The sequence below is a fragment of the Myxine glutinosa genome, chromosome 9, assembly GCF_964187855.1.
Source record: "Myxine glutinosa chromosome 9, kmMyxGlut1.1, whole genome shotgun sequence".
Lineage (NCBI taxonomy): Eukaryota > Metazoa > Chordata > Myxini > Myxiniformes > Myxinidae > Myxine > Myxine glutinosa.
Genome location: NC_136269.1, coordinates 107190703 through 107215060, shown reverse-complemented (window position 1 = coordinate 107215060; position 24358 = coordinate 107190703). Strand labels below are relative to the sequence as shown.

Genomic DNA, 24358 nt, shown 5'->3' with positions numbered 1-24358 from the left:
CCATACAGGTTGCTTCTGACAAACCAGACTTGATCTGCTTAACAGAAATTTTGCTCCTTCAAGATGTCTCTGATCCCTTAATATCTCTTCCTGGTTACTCCTGCTAGGGATTTACCCCCCATTAACCCCCCCGCCCCACCCCCAGGGATGATAACTTGACCAAACTCAGACAGTTACAGGATAATTTATTAAAGGTACATGTACATGGGAAAGCTGCCGTATAAGCCAGGAACGGACCAGTTTCTCAATCAAAACACATCAGGCCAGGGTTTTTATACTGCACAGGAAATAATGAAAGGACACTTCAAAGACGAGACGAAAAGCATAACCATTGGGGCTGTTTAGTAAGGGAAAAGCTATTTTCTCATCCACGCAGATTTTTCCCAAGGTCAGAGCCTGAAAAGTACAACAACAGGCTATGTTATTACAGGCGAGGGGTCGTTTCTGCCAACTTTGCTCAGTTCCCAGAATGCTCAAGGGCTGCCCTGGTAACAGAGCCAAATGTATGAAATCCCTGACACAGGGATTCAACTGAAATCCTCGACAGTTCCCCCTTTGATACTCAAATATCTTTTAGAAAAGAACGAAAAAGGAAAGAAGATATTTCATTATCACCCTTTGTCCCACTAGGGATTTTCATAGAAGTATTTTCTCACTATGTGTGATGTTATCTTAGACTTCATGGCGTGCGTGAAGTTCCTTGCCTAAGGGAAAACACGCTAGCTGCGGTCGGGTGGGTCAGGTCCTACCCATGAAGTTGGGGCGATAAATCCCAGACGGTAGTCAAGTACCTCTTATGAGTCCCTTTCCCCTTATAATCGTTTAGACCAAGAGAGGAAGAAAGAGAGAGATGTAGATAAAATGATTAATGAGTAAATATTGGCCTCCCTATATGATTCTGAGGTTATGTAAAAAGCTTACAAGCAATGAAGAATAAAGTCATTTGAATACATGAATACAATGTGGGCCAAAGCCTCCCGTACAAAATCAAACCCAAGAAGTGATCAGAAACCGATGACTTAGGATGGGCCTTTCAAAGCAAATCCCAGGTTAGCAGCAGGGATTCATTTTGCCTTTATTTTCAGTTGAAGCGAGGTATTAATAAAGCTATTGGTTGTACAAGGCAGGCAGCGAAATGCATTCAAAAATACACTGGCGATCAGCACGCCCTTTAATACCCAAGACACCCTTTCCAATGCTTCCTCCCTCAGGATTCGCACATGATCGATCACCTCTTCCGGCACGCGCAAGGGGCAATCTTCAAGTTTGCTCTTCCGAAACGCGCATGGGGTGCCAGGCTTAAAGTTCAACACTACGCAATCGTTGCCACTCACGCTCGTCCGAGTCGGAATCTTCAGCTTGCTCCAGGGCGGTTCTTAGTTCGCGCATGGTTTGTGAAGTTAACTCTTGGATTCGGGTAGTCGTGCCAGCTGTGCAAGATTCAATTACGGGGGAAGGGGTGGGTTTTAAGGGGTAGAGGGTTTGGAGATAGGGAGATGGCGGCTCTCGTACAGGGGTGAATGGAGTTCTCGTACAGGGGTCGTACAGTGCAACTGTTTCCTGCTTTATGGAGGAGTTTACCAGCTCGCTTTGCAAGTTGTCTTTATTCTTAGTCAAGGCATCTTGGCTGATCATTAAGTCATGCTGCATGTTCTGGAGCTCCTGCTGTGGCTGTTTATTTCTGGACTTCAACTCATAGTACCGCTCCTGCAACTCATAGACCAAGCCATTGGTGACCTGCTGCTGACGCTTAATGTCTCCCTCCATCTCCTTCACCGGGGCCTCCTTTCTTGTGCCCTTCTCTAAATGAGGCAGCCAGGACCTCAGTCTTGCGATCATTATGGACTTTTATCACATCGCAATCCTGTGTGACTTCCTCCATATCCACATTCAGCTTGTCAACAAGCCTATTAGTCAGGTTCACAATGTTTTTTCGTTCAACATTTTTTGAGATTAGCAAAACTATACATTTTTGGAATATTCAGAGCATGAGGAATCCAAAAATTAATGTTTACATTTGCGTAGACACCTTTGCGAAAATGACACTCAGGACAGTGATGAAGATCTGTAAAAGCATATTCCTGAACGGTATAGACCTAGTAGATCCTGTGTGTAGGACTTATAGTTCAATCTGATACTAACAAGGCTGCTTTCTTGCTTTATAAACCCATACCTATAACTTCAAAGGACTTGCAATATCATGTATTATGTAATACAGTTATATCACAAATATAAAGACAATGGTTTTCAATCACCTTTGTTTGTTGCTTTTCTATAATCCTGAGCACTATTTTGAGGCCTTTATTGGATTCCTTGACCCAGAAAACATAGGATTAGCATATTTAATTACGTTTCTAGGTTGACTAGAAGCAGAGATAGCGCAAAGTATGTACGTATTTTATGGCAGCCATTTTGAAAATCCAAAATGGCGGCCATGCAGGTGTCTGCAAATGCCAACATCGATTTTCGGATTCCCCATGCTCTGAATATTCCAAAAATGTATAGTTTTGCTAATCTCCAAAAATTTTGAACGAAATTATATTTGTTAACATCGTGAACCTGACTATATTGTAAACAGCCAGATCACCCGGCAAGTTCTTGATTTATTTGATTGTGTGCATGGTACGCTCTGTTGTCTCGGTCAAAAGCTTCCACCGATCTCTGCAGTTTGCTGTTTTCGGCAGCAAGCTCAGCCATTTCACTCCTCAACTGAACCATAAAATATATCTTGTCCACGTACTGCCTTTGAGGACCTTTTGAGGAGATCTTTCTGATGCTAAGGCCTTCACGAGTCATAGGGTGGTCAACAGCATTATGAGCCCCAAAGCAAAAGAGCTGGGGGACATGCCAGGGGAGACCCCTCCTGAGGACCCCCTCCCCCCCCAGGGTTTTGGGGAGTGGTGGGACAACACGAGGAATGGAGGGGAGGAAGTGAGGTGGCAGCAGGGAGGTGGCGAGGGTCCATACCTACCTGGAGGGTGAGGCCCGCCATACAAACCCCAATAAAGGTGTACCATCAAAGCTGCCAATCATGTACCCAGAAGTCTAAAGAACCAGATTTATTCGGCTCACCATAAAACCAAGATGGCGGTTGTATTATTTTTAAATCTGGGTGCCAGGGTGGGTGGATTCAAACGATAAATGTAGGTGGGATCCGGCAGCTGTCCGAATTCCGACCAATGGGTGCAGTGCGCATTTCAAAAATACCGCAACAACAACAACCACAACAACAACCGTTACAACCATGCACAGCTCTTGTCGACCTGAGGCACGTCACAGGTAAAAAGAGCTACAATATGTGGTGCTCAAATATATATCATTATCAGGGTGATACGTGAAATGATCCAAGAAAAACCCTTATTGAATGTTTGATTACATTTTTCAATATACGGTATGTCAATTATAAACAATGTACAAGATTGATTACTGAAAAAAAAAATGCATAAAGAGAGTAATCAAAAAAGTTGGGGTTTCTTGGACTATTGTGAGTATCTCGTTCCAAGAACATTTTGAACGCTTCACGTGTCACGTGTCAAATTTGAAGTTTTGCGCCGAGTAAGATGGCGGACGGTTAGCTTCAACAGCAACGATAGGATAGCCCAGCACTTGAGATATTCATTTTATAAATATCAGTGAATTTTTTTATTACAATATGTTTTATCAGTGAGGCGGAAACGACTAATGTGGAAATATCATCAGATAGCATAATAACGGAGACATTTGAACATTTTTTATTTGGCTTTTGAACCCGGTAGTGTTGTTTTAAAGCTCGCTCCCGCGTGTGATTTCTGTGTCGTTGTGGTTGCGGCCTATAAGTGAAGATAATAACCAAACGAAGAAGAAGAGGAGGTTGAGGAAAAAATACAACCTTCATGTGAGTTGCATCTTCATCGTCGTCGTCGTCGTCGTTGTGGTGGTGTTGATTATGTTTGACTTGAGTCGTGTTAAGCCTCGTAGATCCGTTTAATGGTGACGTGCTCGGGTCGGAGTTTGTTGCGTCAGTCAGTTGAAGACGCCTCTGAAATCGTCGGAGCCGCCGATAAAATGTCCGTTTTTACACGGGCGATGCGTTTTACTACAGTCTACAAGCGCCTGATTAGTGGAACGGAAAGAGAGATGAAAATGAACTCGTAGATGCATTTAGATTCTATAGCAACGATGTTCATCGCACTAGTACTAGTAGGCCCTTGACCGCAAACCCTGGGTAGTTCAGTTCTTTATTGGGAAGAGCTGTGGGTCGGTATGATGTTGAAAATGCTGTAATGGCGGAGCAACGACAAATTACTTCAGGTCTTCAGATCAAGCAATTTGAATGGAAGACGAGCTCTGCTGGGCTCTGGTGTGGGTTATGAAACGGTCGGAGGGAAATAAATATGTCTTTATGATGAAATGTTATGGTGTTTGGGGGTTTCTACCCACACAGGTACAAGAAAGCTATTTATTTATTTATCTATTTTTTATTCATTTTTCCTGTTAATAAGGAGCCAAATAATTCTCATATTTAGTATAATATTTACAATTTAGACCCCTTCCCACAGCAATATATCCTTTTGTTTTAATGAACATTATTTTTAAAGATAAAGACATCTAAGATTATCTTTAAAAATATATCTTTCAAAAAAGGAATGGTGGATATATCGCAGAGACCTTGTTCAAACATAATTATAATTGTCATCTCCAAACATGCCAACATGGAATAAAATCAGGAATACTTCCTAATCAGGAATCGGGAATAATCAGGAATGACTTAAGAGAGATATTTCAAAACCACCTTCAATCACATGAACACAAACAACACTCCTAACTACCACCACATCCCCACCACTCCACCTGCCCTCCCCACTCACCCCCAAGCTCCCACCCACCACTCGTATTTGATCAGTGGGTTCACTACCTGGGAAACGAGCCTCGGAAATTGTGGAGACACGACGCCGTACCGACACTTGCTGGGCAAGAGGTACCTGTTGATTTGAAGACACTCCAGGGTGATCCAAACTCAGACCTAGTGCTCAAGTGGTTATCTATATTGCTAGAATACTAGCAGAACCTACCTGTCGCTTCGCTGACGGACCAATTGTTCGTCTTGTTTGCCAAGAATTGCTATATTGGTTCACTGCGTCTGTGCCGAGTCTGTAGATCACGATAAACTTGACCAGCATATGGGAATATTTCATCAGTTTATGAAGTGCCCTCAGGTCGATTTATTGATTAGCGGTTCATGGTGGCTTTGTTTGTCACATGCGCCGAGGGCTGTTTGCATTCACCTAAGGTAGCTAATCAATCTATCTCACAAGAACTAGAACGGCACTCCGTAGGGAGCATACCTATACCTCCGCCTGGTTGGCCATATCACTCAATGTTGAAGAATCGCTTAAATAATTCTACTAACTGGATCCGGATCCGGATCTTCACCAAAATTGAATTGATTCTTCCTTGTGACACACACAACCTGTCCAACAAGTTTCGTCCAAATCCATCCATAACCTTTTGAGATATCCTGCTATGTATCGTTTTTGGCCATATCTCCCAATGGTGAAGAATCACTTTAAAATTCTAGTAGCCAGATCCGAATCCAAATCTTCACCAAAACATGATAATTTCGTCCTTGTCACATACGCTACATCTCTGCCAAATTTCGTCCCAATCCGTCCACAACGTTTTGAGATATTTTGTTCACAAACAGACAGACAGACAGGGGTGAAAACATAACCTCCATCCACCTTTGGTGGCAGAGGTAACAATCTAGAGATCTTTCACCGCACAGTCTTCCATATAAATGTTATTGTTCTGCACAAACTGGCCCTCAGCACGGCAGCAGCCAACAGTTCCTGCTTGTCGCTTCACTGATTATGGGGTATTATGTGTAAATCGGTGACAAAAAAAATCTCAATTTAATCTATTTTAAATTCAGGCTGTAACATAAAAAAAATGTGAAAAAGTCGAGGGGTGTGAATACTTTCTGCAGGCATTGTTGGTTGGTATGGAGGAGTGAGGTCTACCATAATAATATTAAAATTCTTATTTTTAATCGTAGAGTTCACCTCGTTATATTGATCTTTATATTTGTGCGTAGTCATAACTTAGACATTATAAATGGTGGAACCTCAATCGATTCATACGCAATTCCCCACCTTCCCTGCTAAAAACATTTACAAAGGTATCAAATATGAACCCCATTTCATTTACCAACTTCTCACTGGAGATTAATCAGGAAAAATTTGTCTTTAAATCTTTTCCCCACAACTTTATTGTTGGATTTCTCTTACAAAATAACAATGGCTCCCACTTTCTGCGAGACTTGATCATGTTCAACTTTCCTGCTCTTCAGCTGCTGTAGGCAATCAACTCGTATCACATCCATTTGAAAGTGTTTATGGTATGTCTCACAGTCTGATGCCTTGTGCAAACTACAAAACTACAGTCTGACTCTCCAAATCTACCTTTGTATTCCAGGATGTTAACTACTATGCTATTATCCTTAGACTCGCCTCAAAGGGGTTGCGAGACTATTGCAACGTGTGTACGTATGTACGTCTATATAATTTCGCTTTCAATGTTTTTTTTCTGTGCAACCGCTTGTCTGATAAATGCAAAACTTTAAACATAGGAAGGACTCCCCATGGATAACATTGTATTGATAACTCTGACTTCATAGGTCACATGGCATAACAGCCATATTGGATTAAAGGGAAAAATTGGACATCTGCAAAACCGCTCATTGAAAAAAAAAAATGAAACTCCGCCTCTCATTGAAGCCCCATGGGGTATATAGGATGATAACGATGACTTCATCGGTAAAGTGGTATTCCATCCATAATTGGTTGAGTGGAAATCCTCATCTGAAACTTCATATATCTGATCTATGACACGATGTGATTGAAGAATTAAATTTATGACGACATCAGTCACATCGTCTGTTGGCCATATTGGATTGAAAATAAAAAGCTAAAATAATCTTATTCTCCAGAACCGCTTAACAGATCAATGCAAAACGTCATACATATGATTGACGAGCCATGGGGAATATGGTTTGGATTTATTTCATTTATTGGCGCAATTTAGCGTTAATATGCACAAAGGTGGTTGCTAACTGTCATAATAATCGTTATAGCTATGTATAATGGCATTGTATGTGACATAATAGGTTGCATGGATGATATGGTTATGTGGGTCATAATAGTAGCGTGTTCAGTTAACGGTGGAGTTTTTGTTCAGAATGAGTGCACAAGGCATGACTATGTGTTCCATATATACTCACTCGTATGTGCGCTCGATAGCGCCGTGCTCATTTATTATAGTAATTATTGACTGACACTTTGTCTTAACAGAAAAAATTTAACGGGTGAAAACGTTTGAGAGAAAAATATAATGTACGTGAGCAGTCTGACTATGCTGTGGCGTGCATTACAACATTGTTGGTAAAAGATCGACTCGAAGATAATCCATAAACTAATTAAATCAATCCCAAATGGAGTTGAGGCATTCTCAAGGCAAAAGGGAATCGCACTGATTAATTGATTTTTATGTAAAGACAGATTTGAATTTTCCTCTTATAATAAGTGTTATGTCTTTAAGCATTTATGTAAAATCCATTAAAAGTGCTTTTTGGTTGTTTTTTTTTTTTAAATACCTTTAATTTTTCAAGTGCTTCTTTACCATTGAGAGATGGGGCCAAAAACTATATATAGCACGATATTTCAAAAAAGTGTGGACGAGTTATGACAAAACTAGATGGGATTAGTTGGTTAAGTGACGAGAACAAGCCGATTCGATTTTGGTTCACCTCCGGATCTAGATCCGGCCTATCTGGATACAAAACGTAAGCTGTTGAGCCTGGCAGAGCCAGTAACCTTCTAGTTTATTTTATTGTGTCTCGATTCATAAATTTCTTACCGGACTCGTACTAATGTCAATTAAACATTACTGTACTACTTTTCATGCAAACATCAGGGTCACCATCATTTTTGGCCACAACCATTGAACCATTTGGAATTTGTGGCTGAGGTTTTATTTTTTTAAAGTTTGGCTGATCATTTTACCCATAAATATTTTTTTCTCTCCCCCTACCCCTCCTCTAACAAGGTCAAAGATGGGGGACATTAAAATGGGACCGATCATCTGTCCATGTACAATTGTGTACGCCATATTTCAAAAACCGTTGAATATTTAGCTTTCATATTGCATCCATCTGCTCCTCATGACATTATCTAAACCTAATTAGATCACTGCTGTGATTGGATGAATTATGTTGCCATGGCTACCATCTCAGTAACTTGCTAGAGTATCTGCTGCTTGTTATTTTTTAAATCAATGTCTTACTTTTTGAAAGTTAGGCGATTTGGCATGGAACGACATTTATGTTTTTGTAAATGCTCACTGCTTTCTTTGGTTCCATTCCAATTCGCTGCTGATCTAGCCACCCTTGTGTCCCAGAATGCCGCTGGGTTGCCGCTTTTACCAACACAAGTTTCCCGAGGTTGAGGACGTGGTAATGGTGAATGTCCGCTCGATTGCCGAGATGGGAGCCTACGTCAGCCTCCTGGAATACAACAACATTGAGGGGATGATTCTCCTGAGCGAACTGTCTCGCCGCCGCATCCGATCCATCAATAAGCTCATTCGTATTGGCCGCAACGAGTGTGTGGTGGTTATCAGGGTAGACAAGGAGAAGGGTAAGATGGCCTGAGAATGATAGCCTCCCTCTTACTGATACCACCCCTACCTATTTACCTTTTGAGCCTCTTTAATGAGTAACTCTTAAGGACCAAGTTCAATAATGATTTGTGTGCTTACAATTGGCGATTGTAAGCCCCCCCCCCATCCCCCCCCCTCCCCATCTACCCCACACTTTATATTTACATATTGTGGTTAATGCTTCTGCATTCAACTTTACTGCTCTCTGATGCACATAATCAGTTTCGCTTCCGCCCAGACAGTTATACCCTGGACATGCTGCTTATTTGTTATTTAGCATCAATGGTGGCTTGTCCTCTGTCTGAAACGAGAAGCCATCTCACCGGATATGTCTGCATTTGATTGTGTCTGGCATCACATGCTGCCAGCTAATGGGATATCCACAGCCCCTCCTTTGACTGCCTGTCGGATTTCCTGCATGAACTCGAACAACGGTTTGCTTTGGATGGAGTTCTCTCCCATACTCTACCTCGAGAAGCTGGTGTCTATCAAAGTAGCATCCGGGACCGATTCTGTTCTTGTCTTCTTCCATGAACATTAGTAGTAATTGGCGTTCCTCCAATGCTGTCTACTGCTTCAGAATTCGCATGGGGCCATGTGCTCTTCCTTTTGTCCTCGACTTGGAATAGTGTGCAAAACCTTCATCCGAAGTGTGATGGAATTTCTCCCACCTGTAGGATGGTGCTCCTGCTTCCTTCCTATCTCTCTCCCCTTGAGGCTGTGGAATTCAAAGTCCTCCATATAATTGTCATTTCGCAACAGGGTACAGTCTCAGGATCTGCTTCTTGTGTAATTACTGTGGGCATGTTGGAGGCCTTGCAGAGATGCCTCTATTCTGGTCTTGCTCCTGCCCTCACCTCCACCTTCACTTCCAGGTCACATGCATTCCACAAGACCCTTACCTTCTTACCCAAGTCTGGACTTGACGTTCATATCTCTTCTCTTGCATGTGGAACCTTCCTCATGATGATTTTGTTATCTCAGTCGTCCTTTCTTCAACTCCGTAAGCCACTGTCACCTCTTGGTCTCTCCACATCTCTATCTTTATGGCTTCTAAACCCATGAAGACCCCAATACCCGTTTCAACTGCATTTCTTTTCCTTGTGCCATGATGCATTTGTCATTCCTGTCCCACCGTTTATTCTTCCCTCTGTGTGTCTTTTGAGCTTTTCCCTCCCATTGTTCTCTTCTTCCATTAACTTCTGTGATGGTTTAAAAATACTGTATGTATATTTTATCTCGTTAATGGGGTGGGTTAAATTGGGCAAATAAATAATGCAATCGATATCAATACAACATTAACCTGATAGGCAATGACTCGTTTGCTTCAAAATCCTTTCTTTTTTCAAATATCCTTGTTGATGCACTGGATATTTAGATAGGAAAATATAATTTGGTCATCACATCTGTTCAATATACACACTAACACTCTCAACTATGCAGCAATGCACAAGCAAACGAAGGCCTGGTGTTGGCTTAATAGTTAAGGTGGCTGGCTTGCGATCTTAGGGTCCTGAGTTCGAGTCCCCTGTCGTGCCATTGAAATATCACCAGGTGGGTTGACTCAGCCTGTCATCCTTCTGAGGTTGGCAAAATGAGTGACAGTGTACTGGTAGCGGGCACTACGTCAGCGGAGCAGTGGAGCTTCCAAAAATGATGCAACCAGAAGCCACATTCTGCACATGAAACAACAACTACAAGCAAACCATTTATGCAGGTTGCTAAACCCACATAGGCCTACTCTTTAAATTAACAAAATTCCTGGAATCTTTGTCCACAACCCATTTGCAAATGGGATAGTCAACTATGTCCTCATCTGAAGGACTGTGCTTGGGTTATGCAGCCCTTGCTGGCACAAAACCAGAGGGGTGGTTTGTAGTGAAATTTTTGTTGTAAATCAGGAGGAATGATCCCAGATGAAACGGCACTTGGCAATAATTCTAGCAACTGACCTATCTCACTGCCCCTGACTGCACATGCATTCAATATATTTTTGTACCGGGGTTTCATTTTGGGACAAGTAAGGATCCCGTTTGAGCTGAGATGCTTGCTTATCCCACAAAGGCTTTTTTGCAGTGTTGTTGCTGACTTTCCTCGAAGTAAACAGTAAATGTCTGCTATGTTTTCGTTCATTTGCAGGTTACATAGATCTCTCAAAGCGCCGAGTTTCTCAAGAAGAGGCCATGAAGTGCGAGGACAAGTTTACCAAAGCCAAAACCGTGTGTACACTTGGGATGGGAGGGATCTTGGAAGGGCTTTGATGAGCTTACTTCTTTGAATACAAGTCTTCATGGAATTTTGGAAATGTTTTCTTAGTTGTATACTTTTATATTGGAAATCAATTTGCCCTTCATATTTGTCCATTGCCCATTGCCAATTTGTCCATTTGCATGCGTGAAGCGAAAAGCGAGGTTAAGCAATTGATTCACTTTGTCTGTCTGACTGTCTTTGTCTACAAACATCGTTTTATGTTCAAGGAATAAGTAAATTCCAATTGAATGCTATATTTTTAACATGAATCGGAATCTGAATCTGAAAAAAACCTGTATTTTAACAGTACTTTGGCTCCAAATTCGTCCAGATTGCACATGCGCAGAGAGGAGCGAGATCATTTTTGTCTGTCTAGCAATGAAACAAAATTGAAAATCATTCCAAACAGGAAAGTTACTGTTTTTAAGGACGTCGTAAAGGATCCAAACAAGAGGCACGAAGAACTAATGTAACGTGTTAGATAAGGTGGTGTAAAAGATGCTGCATCACGGCGCCCAACCAGACCCTCCACCGACGAGCTCCAATTTACAGTTACCACCGGCTGCCGGGGGTAATTGCTGCAGAGGGGGGTCGCAGGCATCGCTCCTCAGAGCTTGATCCGTACCTGTGGACACACACACCTTCCCCACCCACAAGACCCCAAAACACACTTCCTCCCCCGCTGGCATTCAATTCTCAACACAACTCGGCACAATTCATAGAAATGGTTCAAAAGATGTTACAAAGGTTTGCCATGGCCTGCTACATGTGAAATCCCCCAGTTCACATTGAATCATTACACATTTCCAAAACACAATAATCACCACTTACTCATGGTCTCCAAGAATCATCACTCACTCCAGTTTCCACTCTCACGACCACATCAAAACGCATAACCACAACACAAAACTAGAACGGGCACTCGGTAGAGCGCATACCTTCGCCGCAGCTACTGTTCTGTACTGTACTAAAATACGATTTTGACCTTTTCGTGACCTTGACCTTGACCTTTGACCCGATTGCTCCCAAAATCTAATCAAATGTGTCCCGTATAATAACCAATCATCCCACCAAATTTCATGCAATTCGGTTGAATACTTTTTGAGTTATGCGAATAACATACACACACACACACACACAGACATACAAATAAATACACAGCGATCAAAACATAACCTTCCGCTTTTGCGAAGGTAAACATACGCCACCCACAAGACACTATGTGGCCCCCATTCCATCCCCCTCACCGGCCATGTCATCACTCTCACCCGCCTCCCAACTCCAAATTACATGTCCCCCAGAATTTCCACAAGCAAGTCCTGAAGCCTGGGACAGTAACCATCAAGGCCTTACCTCCACCTTGATGCACAGGTAACTTCCGGTTGGTCAAGTCCAAAGTGCAATCCACCCTCACAATCCCAAAATTTCACATTGGGCCTACCAAATCTCTCCAAATTTCTCTTTTGTCCCCACGACACTGGCAGGTATGTGGATCCGCATCCAACGGTGATCATCACTACACAACTACCTGTGGCCACGACAGCTCTGCACCTCTACCGTGCAAGGGTCATCGGGACAAGGTGAGCAGTCAAAACGCCAACATGGCCCATGAGTGTCCATAAGGGTGCGACCCACCATCCATCCTTCGGCCCCCCTGCGAGGAACACAGCTGCACCAGCCCCAGCTGGCCAATGTGGTGAGCACTTGCTGCCACAACACACACTACCGCACACACAACCTCGGCCCTGGGAGAGATGGTCGCAGTGCGTGGCATTCCCCTCACGTCACCTACGCCGCCCTCTCGTCCCCTACGCCGCCCTCTCGTCCCCCAGTCCACAGAACCGCAGCCCCCCCAGTGCTCACCCACACTTGACCACACCAAGGTCCAGTCAACAGTCATGCTCCACCAGGAGACCCACCCAGAAGACATGGTCCACACCCCTCGGACACCCATAGCACCACGTTGACCCTCAACTACACAACTGCATCCCCATGATCCCGCGTCCCAAATATCAGCATAGTTGCCCCCGCAACCAGTTGAAAGCTGTGGCCTGCTACCCTGTAAATTTTATCACAGCCTCCAACACTTTGGTCTAACACACCTGGATCAATAATGGCGTCACTGTACAGTGTCCACCATTTCTCTTCACAAAATTCACCCTTAAATTTGCATCTAATCCACAGATTATCCGTGCCAAACATTTGTCACAATTCACTAACCTCACCAAAGAAAGATGCTTTGCCATACACATGCCAGCCGAGCATGGCCCATATGCTCTGCTCTTTACACATTTCCCGATTCACATCCCCATGGCTCTCTTCCCAACCCGAGAGTCCACAAATCATAACGGAGCATCTGTGGAAGGTTACTCTCACACCATCATGTTCCACAGATGCCCCAATGGTTGTCCGGCAGGCTATCTCCATCCCTGTCCATTCGGTTCGACCCGCGTCCATAGCCCAACACGGCATGTCAGGTCTCCACATGCTGGCTGTCCCAAAGTCTCAGGGAGAGGGTGCCAGGCCGCATGCCCGGGTGGTCACCACATCAGGCCCATGTTGGCCGTCCGCGGTGCCACCACCAAAGCGCGACCCACAACATCTCCCCCTAGTGGTCCTCAATATATGCCATCCCAGGCTTGAGAAACCACCTCGGACCCCCTGGTGGTCTTAACCCTCACCAGGGGACGGTGACCCTGCCGGCCCGAGCCACACGCCCCGACGGACAAGGGACGCAACACTCCACCAGACCCCCCATGGGGCCCAGGTCGTACTTCGACACCCAAGGCTGGACCCCACGTCCAAATCTCGCCAGCACAGCCCCCCTGCTGGCTGGCATCACCAAATTTTGAAAGGGGCAACTTTTCCCTGAGGCCATCACCATCGACCTCCCCCGGTCCAAATCCCGCAGCCCGGGGACCAACTCCAACCACGGCTGCTCCAAATCACATTCCCATTTTAATTTGATTTTAAATTTCCTTTTAGAAATTTTGGCTCCAGGTGTCCAATCACCGCAGCTGCAGGTAACAACCTCTATCACCGGTTGTTCTGCCCCTCCCTGCAGCTGGTCCACATTCCCAATGGTGACCAAATCGTCAGAGGCTCTATCTCCCGATCCCTCAAGATCCAAATCCAGCCCGGAGCCAACACACTCCCCCAACTGGTTCTGCAATTTCGGAGCCTTTGTTTCCAAATCGTAGTGTACGGTGAGGGTCCCCTTGGTCATTCCAACCACCTCCTCGGACCGACTCGCCTCATCCCCCAAACACCTTTGGGCCTGGTCAAACCCTACCTCTATGGGACTGTCCCAGGTCCCAGCCGCTGGATCAAATCATCCTCATCATCATCATCATCACAAATCATTTCTGGCCCCGCCAGGTCTTCATCAATATCCCCAATAAATACCCGGTCCCGCTCCATTACACGGACCCCCAAAACTCTACCCCCTCTTGCTCCGCACCACCGCCCTGGTGCTGCAAGGATTCCAATTCATCCCCCGGTTGGGGTATTGTGACATCCACCCGGTCCCGACAAACAACCAGGCCAGAATGTGGGAAACATTCGCTGTTACAATTCTCACATTCCAAATTTCCTTCCCCATTCACCTGTGGACATTCCCCATCCACCTGTGGACATTCCCCATCCACCTATGCACCTGCAGTCTCCCCATCTACGTGTGCGCACTCCACACTCCCCTGTGCGCATTCCCCATTCACCTGTGAACATTCCACGTTTACCTGCAGGCATTCCCCATCTACCTGTACACATTCCCCATCCACCTGTGGACATTCCCCATCCACCTCTGCACCTGCAGTCTCCCCATCTACGTGTGCGCACTCTACACTCACCTGTGTGCATTCCCCATTCACCCGTGGACATTCTCCATCCACCCGTGGACATTCCCCATCCACCCGTGGACATTCCCCATCCACCTCTGCACCTGCAGTCTCCCCATTTACCTCAATTTCCATCCCCTGTGCAATTCCCAATTTTGCCATTCCCGGCTCCTGAGCCCCATGCACATCTGCATGGGCAGTACTCTCTCCCATTCCCAATTTAGCTTCCTCCCGTTCCGATTCAATTTTTGCCACCTTTGGCTTCTCCTGTGCCCCGGCGGCACCATTTTTCCGTCCTTCCTTCAATTCATTCGTCCATTCGTCAATTATATTTCCCACTCCTTCAATTTTTCCCTCCAATCGATCACTCATTCCCTTCATTCTTTCCCTACATTCATTCCCCTGGGACTCCATTTTGCTTTCCATCCCTCCAATTTTATTTTCCAACCCACTTTTCATTTCTCCCATTTGATTTCCCAATCGTTCACTATCGGCCCTCTGAGCATTTAATAAATTTACTATGGTCTGGAGATCTATCGGGGCCGTCCCCACGGCAGGGAGCACTCCGACACTGTCCGCTACCCCCTCTATTTCCAGCTCACTCCCTAAACTGACGGAGGCCTCGCTGCGTACCTCCATCTCGTCGATCTCCGACATCCGCTTTTCGGAAGATCGTTCCCCGCGCGCGTATTACTTTACTTAAAAAAAACATTTAAATTTGTCGAAGACGCGATATCGCGCTCCATACGCCCAATTGATTATTCAAATTTCTCCGCCTCGACTATAACAAATTTTGCGTTCGAACGTCGGGCGCGATGTACGCCCGACCGTGTCGATGTCTTCCCGCGGACAAAAAAAAATTGTCCGACGGGTTCGAATCCCACTTCTGACACCAAATGTCGCGCAACCGCAAAAATTAATATCTGGCGATCGCGGATGCTGATCACGAAGGCTTTAACTCCGAGGCGGAAGCCCAATAGCGGATTCCAAAATCTAAAACCCTTAAGCGCACGGAATGGAGGGAAGCAGCGCAAGTCCCCGCAGCCTTAACTATCAAATCAATCACCCGGTAAACTGCGTTTAGATATTATATACAAAAAGTAATGCAAGGGTTTATTGGGAAAAGCAAAGACGGTGAAAAGCACTCGCCGATAATAAAATAAGGTAGCTAAATTGGGATCCCACACACAACAGATTTCAAACACGAGACGAGGGAGATGAATACGAAAATAAAAACGTCTTATGTAATTGGGTACGCGGAGCTCGGTCTTCGCTGTCTTGTCGTCTTCAATTCCCGGCCTGGAAGAATCCTCTGTCCGCCTCGCACGCCCCGCTAGGCCCGAGCCAACGCCCTCGCCGCTGCACACGAGGTCTGTGCACCAAGCTCCAAAGCACCACGAGGTCCCACAGCAGGACAGTGAGCTCCACTCGGGCTACACCTCAGCCCAACTCGGGTCGGGGTCTCTGAACTGCGCTGCCAGGAATCCAACTGCTTGGGATCAACTACTGAACTGCGCAATGGCGTTCGGCAACTGCTCGGGCTCAACTCTCGAACTGCGCACTGCCAACTCCGCTTGGGCTGTCTGCGCTCAACTGAACTGCTCTCTGCGCAACTCCACACGCCGAGTCTCAACTGCTCAGGATCGCACCAGGACTGTAACTCAACTGCTTCTTCTGAACTCGACTCCTCTCAACTGCCCAATGGCGTCCGGCCGCCGTTCATATCTCTGGCCGGTCACGTCAGCTTTGGCGCACTGCTCTGCCAATCATAGCCTCCGCCGGCTCGCTCAGGCCACGCCCACTGTGTCACTCCACTCCCGCTCCTGCTCCTTGGTCACAGCATGTGCTATGCGAGGTGGGTAGGCCTCTTGGAGGTGTAAATGGTGGCGGCCAATTGTGGCGGTGTTCTCGCCCGATTTCTTCCTAAGTCATGTCGGGGGGAAAGGCGTCATTAGTGTTGTACTAAAGGTCCTAACTAATGTCTAGGTGGTCTGCAGTGCCATAAGGGACAAAGGTTTGACTACCAGGTGAGACATACAAGGGCTCCACTCATTATTCCCTACACTAACTAACACACGAATCTCCTGGTAGATTCACAATCATACATCTTAACCCGACAAACGCCTACACATGACTTATTACAGGAAGTGTTCCTTATCGCGACATCTCGAAGCATGTTACCTACTCAGATCTACTCTGCTCTACATATTGCTCTTAGTGTAGCAGCATAGCAAACCTGTTGTGCATTTTGTGATACAAGCACCAAATTTGGTACACTAGTAGACTATCATATTATGAAAAGATCTGGATATTGGGCCATCTCAGATTCAGAGATTTGATTTTTGCAAGATTTCGATTCGATTGGGATCGAAGAGAACACCTTCTTCGTCTTCTGTACAGTGAAGTTGCCAGCCCTGAATTCTCTGGCTACATCTGGGTGCTTCATTGGGAGTGCAACCGTGTCCCTCAGGTGAACAGGGACTCACCTGGCATAGTGTGTGTGGTCTAAGGCATGGAACCATGGGACCAGTTCCGTCAGGGCATCAAGGTACGTCGTGAATGAAGCCTGCCGCAGAGAACGCACGTAGACCAGTACCAACATCTCTAGTTCCAGCACAGTTGCCCAGTACTGAAAGTTGGGAATGTCTTCTCCTCTCTGGTGACACCAGTCTTCGAACTCAGGCAGGTCTTCTGCATCATCAGCATATGTCATACAGTGGCGTTCATACGCACGGTGTTGCAGGATGTGCAGTGCCGCTGCAGTGATTTGATGAGCTCTTCTTGTGCGGGTGACGTGGGCAGCTCGTAGGAAGGAGTCGGCCGTCCCTGGCGTTGCAATCTCAGCTTGCAAAATCTGCAAATCTTGCAAAAATCAAATCTCTGAATCTGAGATGGCCCAATAGCCAGATCTTTTCATAATATGATAGTCTACTAGTGTGCCAAATTTGGTGCTTGTATCACAAAATGCACAATTCTTTTGAATATTTGGGCTAAGCCGCCCCACTACATACATTTCCCCGAGGTCCTGGGTCGATTCTACCCCGTCTATCTCTCCCACCGGCATCCCGTCGCCTTGACCAGCCATGGCGCGATTTCAAAATTCGGGTTTTGTAAAACAAAACAAATTTCGGCCGCTCCAAATTTTGACCAAATTTTTTTTTTAGATGTTTTAAAAATTTGGTTCGGGCCCCGAATCTCACTCCCAGACACCAATTTTTACTGATCGCGGTTTAGATGGTATGATGGGCCGAGCGGATGGTCCAACCGCGACCGAACAGTTACTCCCCGATTAGAACCCGATTCCACCCGACGTTGACCAGATCGCACCGCGGCTGCTCAATGAGGGAAAAGACTAAAACGACGAATGCAAAGAGGAAAACGAAGGCAAAGAAAGGTTTGGAAATACTACTGAATTTATTGACTATTTACACACATAAGCAAAAAGAAAGCAGTCACGTTTATTTACAAGCACATAAGACGCAGGTGACACAGTGAAAATACTAGCTTATACAGACTTAATTAACCCAGGACAGAACAAACAGAACAAACTCACGTACACAAGAAGGATGGAATGGCAGGAGGTGGATGGCTGGAGGGAGAGGAAGGTCCAAGGGGGTCCTGCAGCACAACCGGCGCGTTTAGCAGCCGCCGTTCCTTCACGGCCCTGCTCCAAACCGCCGTTCAAGCCCCCAAGCTGCTGTTGTGGCTGCTGTGGATGTCGCGTGCTTTGCCAGGCCTTGTCCGACTCGTCTGGTCCAAACCCTCAACTCTTTCTTGGTCCACTCACTTTTTGCCACCGCAACCAACGCCACCAACTGACCACCACCACCGACTCCTCACCGCAACCAACGCAACCCACTGACCACCGACTCCACTGACTGACTCCTCACGACTCTCTTGACGACCAACTCACGACTCCCTCTCTTGCTTCTTGCGTGCACGCCTTTTATAGCGCCTCCAGCGATCAAGCCGCCGGCCTTCCTGACACGCCCATCGGTATGCTCACCTCGGCCCTGGTTGGTCACGCGACCCTCTCGCTCCGCCCTTGATGACGACGGGCGGGCACGCCCCTCTTCCCCTCTATGACGAGGTGGAGACACGCCTTTCTTCTCCGACCCTGCCTCGTGGTCAATGGCGGTTATTGGAGGGGAGGTAATTGGCAATCGAGGGTTGGCAATCACCAGAGGGGATGTAAAAGGGAATGGAGATTTTGGGGATGGGAATGAAAGGGGATCTATTCTTTTTTCACTGGTGCAATGGAGTACTTTAATTAATGGGACACAGCCTTACCCTAAAACACAGAATAAGAGATAACTATCAAACAGGGGTATTCTATTATTTGGCTGACGTGTATGCTTGTGGACTAATTATGGGATGCCCTTTCACCTTTACACAGCTCCGGAGGTAGGGGGGGCGCAGAATAAACAATAATAATAATAATACAGCACACAATCAAAAAAATACAGTCCTCATCTCCGCAACAATATATATATATATATATATATATATATATATATATATATATATATATATATATATATATATATATATATGATGGATCCGTTGATTTAGGACTCAAGACTCATGATTGAGAGAAGGAACAACTGAGATATTTATTTGATTCATCAAACACACAAGCTTGGTGGAAAGCAAAATGCTTAAACTGAGGCCCACAAGGACCAGGATTCCAACATGATGCTCTGAAATAATTCGGTCGAGTTTCACTATATAAAGGGAATATTGGGCTGTGGTTTTTGCTGTCGAGACAAAGGAAAGACAGAGTAGTCTCCAAGGTCATTTGAGGGTCAAACATGTTGACGATTCTCTAGAAACCAGTTAATTGGGGGAAAGTTCAGCAAGTCGTTAAAATGTCAAACATGAAAAGTGATCTAGCACAGTTAAGGGGGACTGGGAAGATACGGTTTGGTCTTCACAGAGTGAAGGATAATACCATCAGGGCCTGGCTTTTACAAGACATATAATTCTTTATAAGGATATAGTAAGTTCCAAAAGGATATTTCGACAGTAAGAGACATGCTATAAAAAGTCACACAAAGTATATCATCCTTGAGATACATGACAGGCAAAGTAAGTCTTTTAAAGGGAAAAGCAGGGTTTCAAAGGATCTAAAGGATATGATATTTTTAAGCAAAGCAAACATGGTTGGTTTATATTTGGTAATTGGTCAAACAATATAAGGACACAAGGGGGGCAGGGGTCTCAAGCCCCGCATATATATATATATATATATATATATATATATATATATATATATATATATATATATATATATATATATATATATATATATATATATATATATATATATAGTCCAGTCAATGTACGCCATTTTGGGGTCGAACCCACCACAAATTGCAATAGTAATGAAACATGCATTTTTCAATGTCAAATTTAGTGGAGAATGACATACTAAAAGTCAAGGAGAATCGGAGCATTGGAACATTTCCAATTTTTGCAATCTTTAAGAGAAGGTTTTAAGCGAAAATCTGCATAAATTTTTCAGACCAAAAACTGTTTCCGTGCTAAATCCTTATGAGATCCTGCAATTTTATGTCCCTGAGGCCTGCAATGTAATGGCTTTATGTGAACAAGTTCATATCGTACTATATATACAAAAAAAATCGTTAAATAATATTGAAAATAATATTGAAAAAAAAAAATATTGAAAAAAAAAAAAAGTGTTTTATTTAATAATTGAATGAACTGCGATTCAAGCACCAACCTAAGAGCTTATTCTTCTTCTGGATCACTTTCTGGTTCTGACAAGGTCACATTAGAACAGTGAAGTCCTTTGCATTCACTGCATGCGTAAGAGCATTCCAGGCTGTACTTGCGACAGCTGCATCGTAGGGTGCTGCAGTCTGTTTTGCAGCCACAGTGGATGGCATCTAGAAGGTAATCTGGAGCAGGCTTCATCTCGGTCATCACGGGAACCATTCTCTCGTCACGGATAGCCCATCCCCAACCATTGGCATCCATGGCAACTCCTTGCCACTGCTGAACCTGAACATACACCCGTAGGCAATGTTGCTTTGCAGATGCTGATGTAGGGGGCAGGGTACGAGGCTCAACTCTGACAGTGCTTGTTGAAACCTTCTGGTGGAAGCGTTGAAGCCTCAGCATGTCCAGTGTTTCCCCGGGCTGGGCATTATACAAGCAAACCAGGGCATTCTCTCCAGCTGTCATGACATCCTCTTTTGACGCTCCAGGAGTGTTGAAGTTTGCCAAAAGCTCGGAGAAATACGCACTGGAGTTCAGCTTCTTCAAGGCTGTTGATTTGCCAATCGAGTAAATTCTTGACGTGGTATCACAACCCAGGAGTCCATGTGCAACAAGAAGCTTGTCACAAACATTGCGTCCAAGTGTCTTTTGCACTTGCTCGATATTCCAACATCTTGCTTGCCTCCTTGACGTCAGCTTAGGCTCAGGTCGGAAGAACAGGTTGTGAGATGTGGGCGCTGCACGACTGCAAAGGAGAACAAGAAGATCGGTGTCGTCGCCAACTATCACGGTGTCCTTGGTGTTTGCACATGCAATGGCTGTCTCCACTATGAGAACATCTGCATCTGCCCTGGCATGATGAACAGCGTTGTGCCGCCGTTGAAGGTCATCACTCAGTAGATTGATGAAACGTTGTTTATTTGTTTGGTTGGCAAGGAAGTCATCTTTCTTCATAGTACATACCATGTCCGTTGTGAAGTTGACAAGGGGACTGCTGTGAGATCGAACGCGCCTGCTGTGCGCTACATCTTTGGTGGAGGGTGCGCTCACATATCCATCGAACACTATGACAGCGTTACCATACCTGTCTCCAACATATCGCACGTAGTGACTGGCGATTCCTCCATATGTCTCGCCAGAATTCCAAGGAATTCTGTGTAGCAATGCCCCACCATCCAGAACATATTGCACATTCTGTGGCAGCACTGTGTTGCGAACGTCAAGGGGGAGTTGTTTCCAAATGGCTTCGGCTAGCGCTGGCTTGTCGGCCTCAAGCAGGATATCAGTGGTCTTAAACAGTGCTGGTGGGAAACTGCTTAGTTCGTACTTGAAGACATCTTTGAGGTCATCACAGCGTGATCCTGCCGTACTCAGACGTTGGAACAACAGTTGTGGATCTATCAGAACGGATTGTCTGCCAGTTTTCAATGATGAACGTGTGTCAAGAGTCACAACCTGATCTTTCTTCTTGAACGTGTGATCAAGAACCTTTTTGTCAAGCATTCCATCTAAGATCTTCCTGCCGACTGACGCTGCTTGGTCAGCATTGACCGAATCTCCAGCTGTGATGCCAGTGTCAATGCTTTGCAGAGTTGGATCGTTTCCAAAGGGATCCTTTGATGACAGGTAGCGAATAAGTTTGTGCGTGTCATCTGTGTCCCGTCCTTGTCGAGCTGCGCTTTGTTCTTTGTGCTGGTCACTGGTCCCATACTGCACTGATGTGTACTCTTGCAAAGCCATGTTGACCTCTGCACATATGGGGGTGGACAGCAGCCACGTGATCCTTTGCGGCTCGCTCATTCCACGACCCCTTGTTAGTCCCCCTGTGGTTTTCACACTTCTCATGAGCACTTGCTCGATCACAAGATCTGTGGACAAGCCGGCCCAGTACCGATCTGAACGCCGCACTACGTGAAATCCATTCTGGAACTGATGGTGGACCTCTGGATGCTGAATAGACAGTTGTGCCAGTCGCTGCAGGTAGATGTACACAGATTTTGTGTACAGATTGTGGCCTGCAGCTGCTAGGTAGGGCAACATGTCGTGCAAAGCGTGCACGTGCAGACGCCAGTCACCAGTGCGTTCCGACCTCAGGAATGTCCTCAGAATGTCTATCATGTCCATGTATTGCAGCCATAGCTGTGCTGTACGCAGATCCTTCTTCGATTGTCGAGCAACATTCATGATGTCACGAACAGAGTCCAGAACCGGGGCTGAAAGGATATCTTCAGTGCAACCCTCACCCTTCAACAATGAATCATACAGGTTTCGTAGCTCACACAGGTCAACTGGGCCAGCTCCCACACTTTGCGACCCTGACTCGGTATCACGCGGATCCATGGCTGCCTGTCCTGCCTCGGTATCATGCGGATCCATGGCTGCCTGTGCCTCATCTATGCTTTGCATTATCGCGTCTTCACTTGGTTCGTCATCTCCTGTAGTGCCCTGAGGGCCATCATCCTGAGCCTGCGAACAAGCAGGCACTAGCGTACCAAGTACCCTTTCTGCGAGGAGAGTGTTCAGTGCTGCATCAACCAAGAGATGAACACGGATAGCTCGGTCATATGCCTTGCCAGAGAGCATGTGCGTTACAGTGTTCTCAGCATACACCAGTTCCAGAACAGAGCGCAGTCCAGATCCTGACATGATATTTCCAATACTCCCCAAGAAGCTCATCAACGTGTGGAAGCCTCCCAAGCGCAGTACAACCTTACGCAAGTCACTGCCCTCCGGTTGGCTTTCGATGATGGTAAGCGCCTTCCACCAAAGTGGTTGGTCAAATGTGATGATGACCTTTGCGTTGTACTGTTTGGCGTGCTCACATAGAAATGTCAATGTTGAATAGATGCAAGTTGGATCACTGCTGTTCATGTCGATCATGGGAAGCAGAAAGATTGCAGACTGACCTGGATGTACACCAGTGTGCACGGCTTGCATCATGCCAGACCATGCTGGTCGTGGTGAGCGCAATGTGAGGGACAGCTTCCAGAGGAGGTCAAGGTTGGTAGATCTGTCCTTTTCCATCTCATCTTGCAGAACCTCATACCTCAGAGTATCTAGACCATCGCAAGGTGATGTCAGATGCCGGATGTTTATCCGACCCACAGCTTCAACATCCTTCAGTGTCACAGATAAACGTGGCACTCTTGTTGATGTCCGGCGGGGGCCAGGAGTGACAGACGCAATCATTCCCATCCCGTGGAATGTGTTGAGGCCATCTATTGTACGGATGTTGTGATCGACATTGTCCGCCATATATTGGATGACCTGCTCTGGCCGGTAGTTTGGTTTGCGGCCGGTTTGCTGCACTCCGTTCATACCTTTGTATCTCATGATAAGAACTGCAATATCCGTGAGCATGGAGCGTGTCGATCAAGAACTTTGATGCAAAATGATGGTGCATCTGTACACCCAGTCCTATCTGTAGGGGTGCCAGCAGCACTCGGGGCCGAATTGCCTGCATGATTGCTTGGCCTACAGAACCGACTTTCCTATCAGCATCTCGGCCGACAAAGAGTGTTTGAAGAAGGAGTTTTAATGATTCCGGTAGGAACGACATGGCTTCTTCTGGTGCGGAAAATTCAGTTGAGCATGGATACATATCTATCGACTGTTCTACTAATTTCACATCACTTTTGATCAGTTTTGCTGCCGTCTCAATCAGTCTCATCTTCTCAGCTTCAGAGGTTGTCTCCTTTTCCCTTTGATGGAATTCGTTCATTGGTTCTCAGCTGGATTGCACTATAGGCTATTCCGAATCTTTTGATACCACACTTTTTGAGATTGGTTATATAAAAGCGACCGTATCCAAGGTCCAAAGTCGTTGCTATGGAGAT

General features: G+C 45.6%; 2 protein-coding genes across 2 annotated transcripts in view; one reads left to right on the top strand and one right to left on the bottom strand.

Annotated features, from left to right (window-relative positions):
• Positions 1-24358, bottom strand: part of LOC144893653 (uncharacterized) — a 1023192-nt gene that overhangs the window by 44122 nt on the left and 954712 nt on the right. The gene's annotated exons all lie outside the window — the stretch shown is intronic.
• Positions 3532-24358, top strand: part of EIF2S1 (eukaryotic translation initiation factor 2 subunit alpha) — a 32361-nt gene continuing 11534 nt past the window's right edge. Inside the window, exons 1-3 of the mRNA XM_068128599.2 lie at positions 3532-3874; positions 8434-8672; positions 10834-10913. Coding sequence (XP_067984700.1) covers positions 8435-8672; positions 10834-10913 — 318 coding nt within the window. The 5' untranslated portion in view covers positions 3532-3874; position 8434. The remainder of the gene's footprint in view (positions 3875-8433; positions 8673-10833; positions 10914-24358) is intronic.